Raw genomic sequence first — 16,094 nt, forward strand, 5'->3', positions numbered from 1 at the left:
AGCCTGGGGTCACAGTTTACTCACGTTATTAACCACATTAGCTGCTAATTCCTTTACAATTAAACATTGTCATTTCGTTGCTTCATCACTTAGCAGCGGTTGAAGCTGACTGAGGAGGGAGATTTTTTCGAATTAATTTAAACCCGCAGTAGAGCGGGGCATTATCCTGTGCAGACGCCACAACGTGGAAACACATCTCGACTGGGGAAGCAAATTTCGACACATCGCAATATGTCCAATAAGTAGCGAATATTTACACAAATAGTATTAGCTTATGTCGTCAGAGAAATTTACTACTTTACCATTGCAGGTACATGAGCTTTACTCACCTTTTTCAGTTGCTCTCGCGTTAGCGCAGCTAGCATCCTTTACCATTTCGGCTTTATCCATCTATGTGCCTCACAGGTAAAAGTATCTCCGAAAAACAATTAAGCTTTTGCCTCAGGCGAGGTAAACATGCGCTTTCCATGTTAGCAGAGTTTTAAACAGTTTCATTTTCTGCAGTAAACGTTCACGTGAGCTTCGGCTGTGAAGGGAGGAGCCGACCGTAGAAGCACTGAAGCCTGTTAATATGGGGCCGCTCGGGTAAACGAAAAGAGCACGTTTATTGGTACCAATTTAGTACCAATTATATCTAAATTATTTAAATACTTGCAGCTATTTAAATGAAAACCAGATCTATATTTGGAAAATTTTATATTTTTAAAATTATGTGTACTATTTTGTATTGATTATAACATAAAACAATAAAACACAATAAACTTTGAGGTTTTAATATGACAATATAGTCAGACGTTTTTACTTTCTAAGGCATTGTGAAACTTGAAAGCAGCAGAATTGGCAGAAACTATCAAATTTGTTCTGGATGGTTATTTGTACAACAAAATCTAAGTGAGTTTATAGCTCCAAGCAATATTTATAAGTAATCTTGTGATTTAAATTTGAGTGAAAAGTCAACTTTATTGATTGAGGTTATGTTGTTATACATTTTAGGTCTCTTGACAATCAACACATAAAATGTAAAAAAAAAATTATGTGTTGAAACAAAACCTTGCAAGACATTTTATTATTAGGAAACTAAATGCACCAAGTCTAAATGAGCCCTACTGCAGTCACATTAAAGGACTGGCATGCAAAAATTGGGTCATATAATTAGGCTTCTGCTCAAGTGTACAGAGGAATCTGACATTATAAATTAATCACTCCAGGATTTTAGATGTGTAGATGAACTGACAGTGTTTACTTCACTTCATCTGCACTAGGCACTATCTGTTTCCAGGATCAAGGTGTATCATTGTTTTAAAAAGTTATGGATTTGAAAAGAAGAGTACATTTTTCTCATCACATTTAGATTGCTCTAAATGAGACGCAAGAAAAACAACCTGGGTGACCAGAGCTTTTTCTGGTCACTTAGCACATAAAGTACTGCTTCCCTTCCCCCACCTGTGGTCAGCTAAAGAAAGGGAACACTCATAATTTCCTGCGATTAAAAAACGACTGATGTGAGTTTTTGGAAAAATATTTGTATAAAAACACCAACAATCATGGCTGCATCAAACTTTATAAACGTAGGGACATTTTGAAACACATCTTTGCAACAAGTTTCATGCGTTTCTGTGTCTGTTGATACAATAAATACAGCTTGAGGCAGGCTTGCTGGTAAGAGGCACCTAACAATCTTTAGCTCATTAATTAATCTTCAATCTGAAAAATCTTTTTCAAATAAAATACCTTCTTTTTAAATCTATTTGTGAATAAATTCAGGCACTAAAGGATCAAAATATGCAAGTCAGAGCTTCATAAAAACTGGAGACTAGAAATTGGAAGAAAAGAAAAAGCACATGTAGTATCTGGTTATCAATCAATACGACCATCAGCTTCCTCACTGGCTGACACAGTGCACTTTTGTTTCTTAGATTGGCTCTCTTATTTTAGCTCAGTTCTGTAAGACGCGGTCCTCTAAGAACCTCTTAGTAACTGATACCACCTCATAACGCAGTGCTTTGATTCTTGTTTCATGATGGTCTCCGCATGGAAACATAAGAGTTGTCTGTGAAGATCTAGCATTCTTTAAAGGGAACATCTCAAAATGACTCCTTTGTGGAACAAGTGTTAGATATTTAATAATGCATGGCTTCCAAGCAACACTTCTCCAGCCAATCTCTCATTACCATCTCCCCCTCTGTAATCAGAAACAATGGCTATGCTCAGAGCAATGATCTGTGGTTTGTTCCAGACCCCACACAGATCCCTAACATGAAGAGACGGAGCTGTTCATGCTTTATCGTATTTGACATTTGTACAGCTGTTTTATGCATGCCATTACCGTCCCACATACTCCCACCACATCTTTGGTCTGCGTACAGAGATCAGCAACCAGCCCCCTCCCTGTTGGCTGTCACTATAGCAACCCTCCTCCCAGCTCGGCTGCGAACTACGATGCTGGCCTGACGGCGCTCCGTGCCCACTCTCGAGTGTGTTTGAGGAGCTCTGAGAAGGAACGCGGATACATAAACAGGCCAGTTTGTAACTGTTAGGGTCACAGCCAAATTTACAGTCCACACAGACACACGCATGCACATGCACACAAACACAGTTTTCAAGCAAACAACTCTGTCTTCTTGTGACTCAGTGCTAACACTTGCAAAGGCTCAGTTACAGCACTGTGAGGAACTTTGAGTGACTTGAAAGAACTATTCTTCATCATTTTGGTTTTCTTGAGGCAGTAATTGAGGCAAAGAAAAAAAAAACGAGGTTCGGTATCGTCATAAGGTAAACCTTAAAAACTGGGTCATTTATGGAGCACTGAGCTAAATAGACAGATCTAAATATGTTAATACAGTCAGACAACTACAAATGATATTTGATAATGATGTATTTAAACTTGATGTGAAAATGGCAGAAAATGAGAAAATATAAACTGGTCATTCTGCAGTAGTGATGGGCATTTATATTATAGTTTTCATTTATTGTGAAATTTTTTTAGGATAAGAATTTTGATCTGTCGTCTCAATAAATTTCCACTTAATGCTAGGAAAAACTGACATTATTGGAAATATTTTTTTTTTACTATTTTCTTCCCTGTAGGTTCCACAAAAGCATCATCAATTTGAAAGTATGATGAAATGTAGCTACTGTGTGCAGTTGTTTGTGGCACTACGAAAGTTGTGCAATGAAAACACAGTCATACAGTTCCCTAAAAGAAACATAATAGTTTTTCCATTATCATTATCACAATAGGACCCCAATATATCGTGATCAATTTCTAAGTCCTTTTCACCCAAGCCCATTCTGCACCCTGGTAGGACAAACATTCGCTGACTGCAGGCGGCAAATCTTTTTAAAGTCACTCAAACTGCCCACTACTTGAAATGCACTTCATTTTATGTGCCAACCACTTTAGCACACACAAATTCATGGCTTGTAAAAGGCGTCAAGCGGTCAGTGTGCCTGTCTTTTCCAGACAGGCTGCTGGGAGCTGCTTGCAGAGTTGACAGCCAAACAAGCAGCTTGGTAACATCAGAAATGTAAACATTCACCAAGCAGTAAAAGCACCTAAATGGCCCACAATATGAATCTTCTCACTTCAGGATGCCACTTATTTACCTTGTCCAGACCCCAAAAGGAGCTGAACTAAAGGGCAAAGCATCAAATGACCCCTTTAACACACTGGATGTGTAAAAACCAATCTGTGGATTTTAACCAGATTCAGATGTCTTTTATGTCAGAGGGTTGTAGCCTAAAACAAAACAAATAAATTGCTTAGAACTAAGGGTGGGCAATTATTGCATTGTTTATCAGTTACCGTGATAAGAATTTTAATTTAGCGTCGTTGCCGTTCAGAATATCTATAATTATTAATACATTTGAAAAGATGATTAAATGCAGTAACTGTGTGCAGTTTAGTGACACAAATTACTATTTTATATGACTGGCGCCCTTAAGAACTGAATAACAAAGGGGAATGTTTTTGCAAGAGAAGTATTTGCTTGTGGGTCTGTGGTGGCTGTGCCATGCATCCACAGCCATAGTTACCTAAAAAACAAGTGACAACAAAATATCATGATAAAACTTCAAGTCCATATCGTCCACAACTACTTGCCACACCAAAATAAAGTAACTAAACCCTAGAATGATTACTATGCAAATATTTTACACAACATCAAACTGCAAGCTTGGCATAGTTTCTGTATGCCATCCCTTATGCTACATTTCTCACTAGTGGAGCCAATTTAGTGAGAAATAGTTCAGAAAGCAATACCTTTTTTGCCATTTCCCTTAAAATAATGGAATTGTAGGCAATATTTTTCAAATTCAAAAATGAATTTCTCCATTTTGAAGGGATTTCCCACAGCAAACGTTGCTATAATACAATAGAAGAAAAGCAGCAACAGAAGAGGGGCAGCTAAGGGAGCCGGGATGTCATTTCTGTTGATGTTTTATTCAGTAGGCTCGATGCTCCTGAATTGCACAGGTTTGAAAAGGATAGCTGCATTGGAGCATCATTGGTCCACCAGATGCCACCGCTATGCGTCGTTTCATAGAAAATAACAGGAGAACATTTGTTAAGGTGCATTTGACGTGAAATAGAAAGACCTCGACTTTACAAAGGTAAAACGAGGTACTTTAAAATACAGTTCAGACTAGATGAGATTTGTTAAAATTTACTGTGAATAATCCAAAATTGTTTTGGTAACTAACCCAGCACTCAAAAGTAATTGAATAAACCTCAGAGTCTCATTAGTTTGGTGCACTCTGACCCAACATGAATGGTCAGAGAAGCAGGAACTCCCTGAGAATATTACCCGCACCCACAGAGTATACATTTACTTTATAGACCAGCACAAAGTATTGTGAAGTTGAAGAAAAATAATACAAGGTTTTCATATAACAAAACTCTCAAAAGTGTGAGGTGTATTTGTGTTCAGCACAGCTGAGTCGGTACTTAATAAAAAACATTTTTACAGATGCAAAGTCTCAACCAACTGGACATTTTAAGAGTGAAAACTTCACTATAATAGCTAAAACTCAGTGAGATTAGACAAAGAGTGTCTGTAAACATACATTTTTAGGTGCGTCTTTGATTGGACCATTATAACCCATAACTTTGCTTTGACATTCTTCAGCAAAAAAAAAGTCTTACAGCTAAGGAAAGGATTTAACTGCATCAAACAGATTTACACTTTATTCAAAGAAGTAGTGAATAACAATAGCTTAAAAACAAACAAATGGCAACCGCTTTTAGGACAAATTGTTGTATCAATCTCTCCGCTCTGGATCCTTTTAGCACCATCATTTGGTCAGCTCCCCACTAAAGCACCATGAGGGTTTAGGGCGTGACATCAGAGAAGTCTAATATCATTGTTGTAAGCCTTTATAGCCGACAGACGAGATTAATGGTGGTAAGAAGAGTTTAATCTTTTCCTGGAGATTTCGCAGATAAGACCAATCCATTTTCACGGAAACTAAGGGGAATTGGCACATTGAATCAAAGCATTATCTCTAAATATCACATCCAGATTTAGAAAGCATGTCATTCAGGGACATATATATTTAGCATAGAACCAGTTTGGAGTTTCTACAGCCAGAAAACAAGCTCAGCGTCATTATGTCACTAAAAATGTCCAGCCAATGTTTCAGTCTTCCTCTGTTTTAATAGGAGCTTCAGTGAAGTATCTCAGCTCCGGAAAACGGTTTAACCACACTAATCACAGCATTTATTTACCTTTGCAGACAGTCTTCATGGCACTACTGTGTGCTTTCACTTATTGTGACGTCAAAGTACAGAATGAGAGAACAACTTGAGTTAATCCCAGTGAGGTACAACATTTTTAATCTACTCTTTGTAAACATCTGGAAAACCACACAATTTCGCCAATCATGGAAAATGTCTCAAACATAATGAAAATCTGACTGGCATCAATCTGAGGCAACAAAGGTGACACAAGGTTTCCCCCATAAGCCTGGCGGGCCACCAGGCTTTACTTGTGCCCCCACCAGCCTAAGCATTGCTTATTTATTTAAATCTTTTTAAAATGTTTGCATTTTTTAAGACTTTATAGTTGATGTTCAGGTTGGTGTTTTCCAATCCTTCAATAACACATAATTATCAAGTGATATTTTCAAATTTTCTGTCAACTTTAAACATTTTTAACTCAAAAACAGGGCGGGCCGCTGGATGAATGACACGTCACTTCCCCCCATCCCTGTCTGGCATTAAATGAGCCTGAAATAACGTTTTTTCAGGTTTATGTCAGCTGGATTACCAACACTTTATCTATTTATTAAATGCAAGAATAACAAAAAACTGACTTGTTGGGGTGTTTTTTTTCCTAACTTGCCTTTAATGCAAAATCTTAAATACATATCCTTAGCAGGGCATCTGAATTGACCTATCAGAGCTTACAAAGCTTTCACAATACCACCTGGGCTTTTACAGGTTGTTCAGCTGAATGGTTATCTTATTGTATGTCAAGTAATAGGAAAGTTGCTCTCTCATTATTTTGGCATAAAGCCTTTAGAAATACTTTTAACAACGACTACATCCTTCGTCAGGTCTTTCCCCACCAGGCATGTCTGACTCTCCTGCGCTGCTCTGTTTTGGAGCAGACCACACGCTGGCTAGATGCTGTATCTAAAGAGCGCTCCATAGAACCAAAGCACCTGATCCTCAGCGATTCTGAAGGTCACAGATCCTTTGCGACAGTAATTGAAGAATTTTTTTTTTATTAAGTTGGCTTTTTTAAGCTGTGGGACATTCTTAGCATTGCCAGCTTGACGAGCTTCCAGTTCAGTGTTGTTTTATTTCCACTTCTGAGTTTAAACGGGTTAAATACATCTTCATGTTTTAAAATACTTCCTTTCAATTTCACACATCTTGAATATGGCTGATGTTGTCCAGGTGATTTTCTCTTTTCACGTAATCTTCACCACAAACTGTCTGGATGTTGCATTTACTCTAATTCGATAAACACTTGCAACTAGGTACTTGTGCGTGTAAAAGCAGGGTTTCATTCAATTCAAGCTTTTATATCTTTAGCCTGCTTATCTTTGTCTTTCATAATGCCGTGTGTAAATACATCTTTGTGTAAGCATTTATTATTGTAATAATAAATTTTTTTTGCCCCACCTTGACCATGAAGTTGCCGTCTTCTTCCATGGTCACCATGACAACAGAGTCATGCAGCTTTTCGTCAAAGTGAACGTGGGACGTGGCTCCGACTGAGGGAAGTTCCTCAGGGAAGCGGACGCCTCCCACCTTTGCACACCCTGAAAAACAAAAGGAAAGGAGGGTTATCTGCTGCAGAAGGCACCGCATGTTCAAAGAAAAGAGACGCTGAGCAGCCGCCACCTGTCTCCCTTCATGACTGTAATGAAGAGCCCACAATGTTTATTCTTGGAACTGTTCAATGTTTAAATTAACATCCATCAGTGCCGTCATTAGGGTTCCTGACATCCACCAGACTCATCGACTACAACCACAAACCCACATGAAAAAAAAAAACTAATTTCAGTCACAGAACTGAACTCGTTTGTTTAAGGAGTTCACTGCTACTCCATAATGTCGATCTGGACTCCAAATTAACTCCATCGGCTAAGAAACTGAAATCCTTCAGAGAAAATACCATTTGGCTTAAAAGGCTACCTCAACAGCAGAACTCTCTCCACAAACTGACAGTGGAAAACATTTACAGTAGCACAAACAGGAGCACAAAAAGCAATATATCAACTTCTGTATTGTTTATGAAGTAGCCTATTAATATCATGTTGCCATTTAAGAGACACTTGAATAAGTTCTTGGTATTTTCCCATAGAAATCAGGGTTGTTGCTGTTTGATTTTTATGCTAAATATGTCCCATGGCATCTGCTTGTCTCCACTATTTTAGTTCTTGTTGGTTTATTCTGCAAATAATTTGAGATTTGTTTTGTAGTAACCGACACTGCTAGAGACTCTATGAGCTTGGGCTTCATTTCAGCTTTGAAATGAAGATTGCACTATGCATACAAAATAAAGTAAATAAGTAAATAAAGTAAAGTCAGAGGAAGCAAGAAGCCATTTAAAAAGAAACTATGCACTGCTGTCTCACACACAATGTGAAGTGAGCTCTGCTAACATAAAACATTCATAGGGTATTTTCAATGCTTTTCTTCTGTCAAGCAGTATAGTTCTTAAAAAGAAACGAGACCAGAACTGAATCAGTCAAAACTTAGTGTTCCTCAGAAAGCTCTCTGGGAGACGGGTTTTCCAGTGGAGAATCTCCCAAAGCAAAACTTGTGTGGTCAAGGGCGACTGGTGACCCTAAATATATCAGATAGAGCCACTGGCTGCTTCCCAGTTAATAATTACTTTTGTATGTAATTATTAACTGTATCAAAATGCTTTGCTGAATTAAAAAGTTGTGCTGCTTGCTATTTAGCATTTCAGCTGAAACATCCAACAATAGGTGCAGAGTAGAAACTAGTTGCATTTACTTTGGAAAAACATGTACTTTTAGAAGTACTTTTATCATGTGGTACTTTTTACTTGGTTAATTTTGTTGTGAAGTACTGCTACTCTTACTTGAGTAAAATTTCTGGATTTTACTCAACCCGCTGTGAGTAACTTCACTGACTGAAGACCAAGCTTGTTTTAACCAAAACTTCACCTGCAGTTTTTGTTAAAGACTTAGATTGAAAAGAATTGACTTTAACCATTATTTCTTTTGACTGATTTTGTTATTTTGTAATCATGTTACTTATATTAACAAATTTTCATTTTGATCTTTAGAACACCAAAATTTCCACATAACTTTATATTTTGGTCCATCTGATGATGTCCCTTTTAAATATCAAATAATTGATATTTTGGTCAGTTACTCAGTACTTCAGTGACCTTTTTTTTATCAAATACTTTATTACTCTTACTTGAATCACTTCTTGGACTGCTACTTTTTGTTTCCATTCACAACATTCAGTCTGCTAACGAGGCGTTCATTGGACGCAGGTGTGTAGGAAAAGAGATGCATTTATAAATTGCAGGATGGTGGCAAACAGCGACTGGAGTTTGGTGTCTTTGAATTAAAATAATCATTCCTAGAGTACAATGTAAACACAAACATAACATAAATATACACATGGTGACTGAGACAGATGTTACATAAAGTACATAAGTTCCTTTCCCATGTGGTTCCTGCTCTATTAAACTTTTATTCCGTCTCGTATTAAAGATTAGAAATCCTTGCCCTCTGCAAACTGGGTCACTATGATGAGTTTGGAGTTACGTCATGTTCCATATGTGCAGGAGCTCATGTTGCATCAAAAAGTGCTTTTTAATGTCTGATGCTTTTTATTTCAAATGTAAAGCTAACATTATTATGATAGACAACATAGCCTTACTGGAGGTCCTGGAGCAAGACAATCAAAATGCAAACAAACTTCAAACTTAATTTATGACTCCAGAGATCTGAGACAGGGCAATCTCCTCAGGCTCTACCAAATCCAGAGTAAAGGATGACAAAAGTCAAGGGAGGTCAGGCTCAAAATGAGTTTTCTTATCTGACGCTGCTGCGCTGTCATTTAAATCCAAAACATATTAGGATTTTAATAAAGACTCTAGCCATACACGGTTGATCCACTTTTAAAACAAAATCAAATCCGTGCATAACAAACACCTGATAGATATTGGTGCAGCGCTTAAGCAACAGCCTGTGATCAAAGTTTGAACATTGTTTAGATTGTTGCATTTGAGTCCAGAAGAAAGGGACACCTAACATCTTGACCCCGTCTCAATCTTGTCTGGTTTTGTTTAGAGGACAAAACATCTTTTTCCTGAACCTCCCAAACTATTTCCTGGAAAATCCATTTCCTTGAAGAAATTCTTGGTGCTGTGTGAAACCGTCAAAAAAGAAAGAAAAGAAAAACTGGAAACAGGGAGAAACACACAGCAGCAGCACAATACGCAAAACTCTGGATATATGAGCCTAAATAAGACAGATCAAATAATAACCGAGTTTTGGCACACATAAAAATTATAATTACCTTCTTAAGAGAAGAAAATTGAAGAATGCAAATTTAAAACATCACATTGTAACTCTGTTCTTTACATAAAATAAGTCTAATTTATCATCCCATTATTCTTCTTTCATGTAAAGCCAATCCTCCTGATGAAGAGTTGTTTGAATAAAGCAAACCAGAGAGACTCACAACAGAGCTCCATGACAACATAATTACACGTTTAACAAATAATAATTGTTATACTTCAGACTTTTGCAGTGGAAGGCAGTCAGGCTGAAATAAGCCCATTATGACAAAAGGTGAGAGTGTGTATAAAGAGGATTTCTTTCAGTTTAAGGGCATTTAATGAAATATTATCCCATATTTAATATCCACACAAACAAAATCAAGAAGCAGCATAAAGTCGCTGATCTGTTTTCTGGTATTAAAGAGACATTTATTTTCTTTATCACAATTTTCATTTTATTTTATGACAGTTGCATAAATTACTTTGGTAACAGCTATGTTATGTAGCCTTTCCTGACAAACTGTATTTCCTGTTTTATTAAAGGTGGCCTATTATGCTTCCTTTAAAAATTATTCTTCAATAATGAGGTGCGAGTCTGCTCAGTTCTTCCTATTTTGAGCTTTTTTAAGGGATTTTATCACTTTAAATCCATATAAAGACGCTGCTGGCCACGCCCCCCAAATCAACGTTTACACTCGCACATGAAAATGGCTGCAAACAAATGCACAATTATACAACTATACATGTTCGAAAAGCAGAAGTGGAGCCTCCTGCATACCCAACAAGAAAGCAGCCAATGGTTTCTGGATGGCAAGTCAACAACAAAACACTTGTCTTTTCCAGCAGCCATTGTACAGCGTCTACACTGGTAAATCCAGCTGAGCAAACTTGGGTTGCAAGGTAACAGGGCAGTGCCAGTCGAATGTGACTTAACAATCAGGAAGTTAAAGTGGCTCATTTTCCAGACACCAAAAAATTAACTTATTGCCAAAAAGTGCTTTTTTTCTTCTTCTTTTGTTTAAGTGGTTTGGGTGTTTTTAGAAGCAGTCGAGACCCAAATGGAAGCACAAAAACAGGTTCCCTCTCACAAAGGACTAACTCCTATTTCAAAATTTTCTTCTGCCATAACAGACACACTCAAGAACTTTGTGATATAACAGCATCACAGGTAACCTGGGGTTTTACAAGTACCAGTACGTTAAGTTTAGGCTTTTTTAAAGGCCTTTTTAAGACTACAATGAGTTGCACTTGAGACTAACTTGAGTACAAAAATAACTGAAGTTAACTAACATTCTTATTTAATAAAGCATACTTAATTTAAAATAATCAGTAAAGTAAGTTAACTGTAATACTGAGTAGATATTCTTAGCTCTGGGATGTGATTTCTGATTCACACTGGATCAGAAAATCTGCAAAATACATAAAAATAAAGACATAAATGTGTAACATATGTGCCAAAACCTACGCCAGGTCTGCTATTCACCATTTATTTAATTGAAAGTGAAAGTTAAATGAAATTACTAATGTTTGATTTGTTATTTATGTGTTTTTACTTGGAAAAAAAATCCTCTTTCTACCTTCGAGTTTTAATCAAAAGGAAGATATTCTCTGATATTTTAGGCAGGATATATTCTATTGTGGCCAAGCTGGACAAGATTCAGGTTGCACGGACAAATTTTCCCACTTACATCAAGTCCAAAAACAGCACAACTTTTGCATTTAGCTATGCAAAATAATAACAGATATACTAGTTTATTTACATATGCAGTTCCTAGAAAAGGGATCTAACAGTCAAATCAGACGTCCAGAGAGTCAATCAGGTGAGGATTCAGATACTCAGTCAGATCATATAACCCGATAAGTTTACAAGATATGAAGAACGGTAAAATACACTGACCTCCAGCTATCTGTGCAGCAAATCAATAATCACATGGCTAGTAACACAGATAAACATAAAGCTATAGTCAGCTGGCTCATATCAGTCTAATCTGTTGTATATCTGCTCATGGTGCCTCTCTAGTCTACCTGACATGCAGCACGTCTGTTTCTACTCAGCTGAATCTTTCACTTTTCTGGCTCACTCCACGCAGGCTCAGGCCAAGAAAATATGCATTAAATCTGTTTTTGTCTCGTCTGTAACATCAATAACTAAACTGTTTAAATAATTCAAATCAAAATGAGGGGAGTCTTTGTGTTTTCTCAAGTGACCATGTTGTTTTGGTTATGAACTTCAGTGACTTACACCAACTAAAAAAATGGTCTTTGAGGTGCTGTTTGTGACTTTGTGAAGATTTTCAAACTAGTTTGTCAGAGTTTCCATTTCATCTTCACTCATCTTGACACCAGTCTTTTTACGTGGCCATTACAACCTCTTTAAGAAATATTGTGGGGAAAAAAAATCAAGAAGAAATCCTGTTAGAGACTTGAGAACTTCACCTTCTGCAGTCAGAATCTTCTCACACTACTTGGTGTTTGTCATTGTGGTTTGTGTGAAGCTGCTGCAACTTGAAGGCTTAATCAGGCTGTAACATGAACCTGTTCAGTCATTGATCTTTTTTGTCTCTCATTATTATGATTAAGTGAGAATACACCTGCTTCCTCTGGTAAAAATCGGCCGTGAACTGGCTCAATTGATTTTCCTTCTCACCAGCGCCACCAGTCTGATGAAAAGCTTAATCTGGTGTTCTCGGTTACAAGATGTTGTAATTAAGAGCTTATAAACCTGATTGCCACCACCGTTGAGGGCCCAGCTTTATCAGCGAAACGTCTTATGTGGGAGAAAATACAGAACAGAGCGACTCTAAAAAAGATCAATGAGAGCCGTTTCAACCCGTCAGAGTAAAAAATTGAGTTGTAAATGATAAAATGATGCTTTCAGCAGTGAAGCGCAAGTAAGTTCTGGTAGTACATTCACCTACACACTGTTTGGCTTTTACTAGAAAGAAACCTGAGCTTGCAGTTGCACGTTTTGGTATGCAACCCAGGTATGCAGTTTTTTTTTTGTTGCAACATGACTGATTTTTCTTTCTAAGAACATCTTAAAGACACATTTTCAACCAGGTCTATGCATATAGATGCCATAATAAATCTGACTATATTTCCAGTTTTAGGTTGTTTTAGGATAACTAAACGTGCCAGAATAATTAGAAGAATTTGTTTCAGATTTTTTTTTTTTTTTTTGTCAAATATTTACAAAGCGTTTCAGCAGTCAGGGTTTTGTAAAATTTGTGTGTAAAATGTATTTTTTAGGTTAGATGCTGCAGCTCTAAACAGAGGTTCGGTGTGAGAGTCACTACCAGGTGGAGCAGAAGCGGCGCTCCGTCTGTGAAATATTACTACCTGTAGCGTGTAGCAGCGATTCAACTGCGAGAACAAAACCAGCGTCTTACATCGCAGCTTGAAGACTTAAATAATTTGCGGGTTATTTGTTTGGCTTTCTGACCGTCATGCTAATCCGGGTGAGTGTTTGTAGCTGTGCGCTGCTTTACCTGCTATCTGATCCTCCGTATGTCTTTTTTTTACTGCAGTGAGCCTCGATGTAGCCAAACTCCGTCAAGTATGGCATTGTTTTTATGTCGTATTAGATTCATTGTGTTGATGCATTTTGACCTGCTTCACCCCAAATGCTTCAATTTTCCGCCGCAACACGCAAACATCCTCAATCACTCAGTGTGTTATAGTTACACATCGCTTAGGATTTGTTGCTGCGCGTTTGCGCAGTGTGAAGGAAAGAGGAGACCAGCTGCACAGGCAGGCTGCGAAATGAGATGCAAGTGTTTGGCAACAAGGGACCGTGACCAGAAATCACCGATAATACACTTTTTTATGGAAATTGGCCGATTATGATCGGTGGCCGATCGATCGGCACACCTCTAGTTAATTTGCATCGTTTGAACAAAATGAAGTTGCACTTGTGGATGTGTTTTAAGGTAGACACCCAGAGCACAATGCTTCCTTGAGTGACATCATGAAAAATAAATAGGCAGAGTTATCAGAAAGACAATGGTTGACCATCAGTGGAGGATTTTGATAAAGGCAATATGGGCAGCTGCCCAGGGCGGCACATGAACAGGTTGGTGGCGGGGTGGGGAGCTGCTGTAGGCACTGAGTCCTGAGTGCGGCATCATCAAGAGTTAAAATGCCACTCAGAGAGGAAGAGGCCATTACTCCAAAAGCAACATAAAAATCAAGATTACAATTTACAAATGTACTCAAGAGACAAAGTCATAAAACTGACGTTGAAGGAGGAGGGACTGGTGCAAGTGATGGCTTCCTGATGAAGGACTATATGAAAATATTGACGCAACAAGGCATCAACCTGGAAGTTAAAGTTTGCATACAAATGGGACTATTGTAAAAAGCTTGTGGGAAAATATCCAACTTGTTTTGTTTTTTTAACCGACATCACACAGTTTTAAATATAATGCTGCTAAAACATATGAAAACATCTATCTTTGAAGAAAAATCTAAAAATGTTTCACTTATTCTGGCATTAGTAATTAAATCCCAACTCACCTAAAAGAGAAAAAAAGTTTAGTCTGATTTACTGTCAGGCTCTTATATAAATTATATAGGTCTTTCTGGTGTGCGCGAGTGAGCTAGTACAGCAAACTTCAACCAGGAAACGCTGGTGGATTCTATTTGAGTAAATAAAATAAGAGAAACTCACTCTTCTTTGCAGCAGCCATGTCACTCGATTTGGGCCAGCAGGAAGACTCTTGGATGTCCACCGTCACAGCTTTGTCATTTCAGCAGTCTGACCCCAGAACGACCCTGCAAAACCAGTTTAGGACGCAATGAGAGAGAGAGAAGCTTCGGGCAAAACAAACAGAGGAGCGTCGTTAAGCTGGGAACAGGTGGAAATGATTAGATCAGACGACATGTGCTAAAAGAGAAGGGAAAAGGTAACTGGCGAACACGAGGGATTAAAAAGAGGATGCGAGGGGTTTTGGCACAACTCGATATTTACAAGAAGTTCAGCAGAGTGATCAGCGGGGTCATGCGAGTAGAGCCAAGAGTGCCACAGACTCCCGACAGAGGCTTCAATTAAAGGAAAACAACAAAACCGTCTAAGAGGCTTAGCTACGTAGGAGCTGACGCCGCAGTTGGTGGGCTTCGTGCAGATGGAGGATGCTTATAACATCTTATGTTCTGAAGGATATACACATCGTAGGCTGTCGAAAAGCTACAAGCAAAATCTAAAATGGAAGGGAAACATAAATACAGAGCTGGCAGAAGGAAGAACAGAAGAGCTGTTGTTTTGCAACGTTTACCAATGCACGCTTGACATGTTTCTCCTACAGGGTGAGCTGACCTGTTATTAAAAGCCAGGTGAATGCGTTGCGTGTCTAAATTAATCTGGTGACATTGAAACAAAATCTCTTAACCATTTTTAGAAGGAGGCAACTGCAGGGGATAAAGTGAGCTTTAAAAAGGGAACAAGAAAACAGCTAAATGTGCCGCATAGTCCTGAAGCTGGCTGAGGCCAACGACTAATGCTATTAGATGAAAAGTATGCCAAACGATGCTTTATGAAAAGCTCACAAGTTGTTGCCAAGTTTGAAAGGCAGGGCTGTTATTGAAACTGAATTTAGGTTAGCGGTTTGTGTGACTTACACATAAGATCAAACCTGCACAGGGGCGTTTTCAGCACAGTTTACCATTCATAGGCATCTCAGGAAGTCAGATTTTCATTGAGAGTAAGTTCACATCAGTAACTACGTTCAAAAAGCCCACCTCATGAGATTCATTATTCACACGGCAATCCATTTTAGTTCATTTTGATGACAATCGCTTACAGCTAATGAGAATTCAGAAGTCAAGTTTCTCTGAACATTTGAATATTAGACCAGAACAAGTATCATGCACGTAACACTTGGTGGTGGCTCCTTTCAACTGAATTACTGCGTCAGCGCGGCACGGCGTTGAGGTTCTGTTGAGGTCTAGTGAAAGCTGATGTTGTTTTGATAGCTGCCTTCGTGTCATCTGGATTGTTGGGGATCCAAATGTGGCAATTTTTGCTGAAGACATGTCATTAGCCTGCTGGTCCCTGGTTGGCTAGGTGGTGAGGTCACTGGTTGCATCAGAAGACCG

General features: G+C 38.2%; 1 protein-coding gene across 1 annotated transcript in view; it reads right to left on the reverse strand.

The window, feature by feature from the left end:
- Positions 1–16,094, reverse strand: part of adisspb (adipose secreted signaling protein b) — a 28,954-nt gene that overhangs the window by 10,017 nt on the left and 2,843 nt on the right. The window contains exons 2-3 of the mRNA XM_008427957.2: positions 14,671–14,774; positions 7,130–7,269 (exon numbers count right to left, since the gene is read on the reverse strand). Coding sequence (XP_008426179.1) covers positions 7,130–7,269; positions 14,671–14,689 — 159 coding nt within the window. The 5' untranslated portion in view covers positions 14,690–14,774. The remainder of the gene's footprint in view (positions 1–7,129; positions 7,270–14,670; positions 14,775–16,094) is intronic.

The sequence above is a fragment of the Poecilia reticulata genome, linkage group LG14, assembly GCF_000633615.1.
Source record: "Poecilia reticulata strain Guanapo linkage group LG14, Guppy_female_1.0+MT, whole genome shotgun sequence".
NCBI lineage: Eukaryota > Metazoa > Chordata > Actinopteri > Cyprinodontiformes > Poeciliidae > Poecilia > Poecilia reticulata.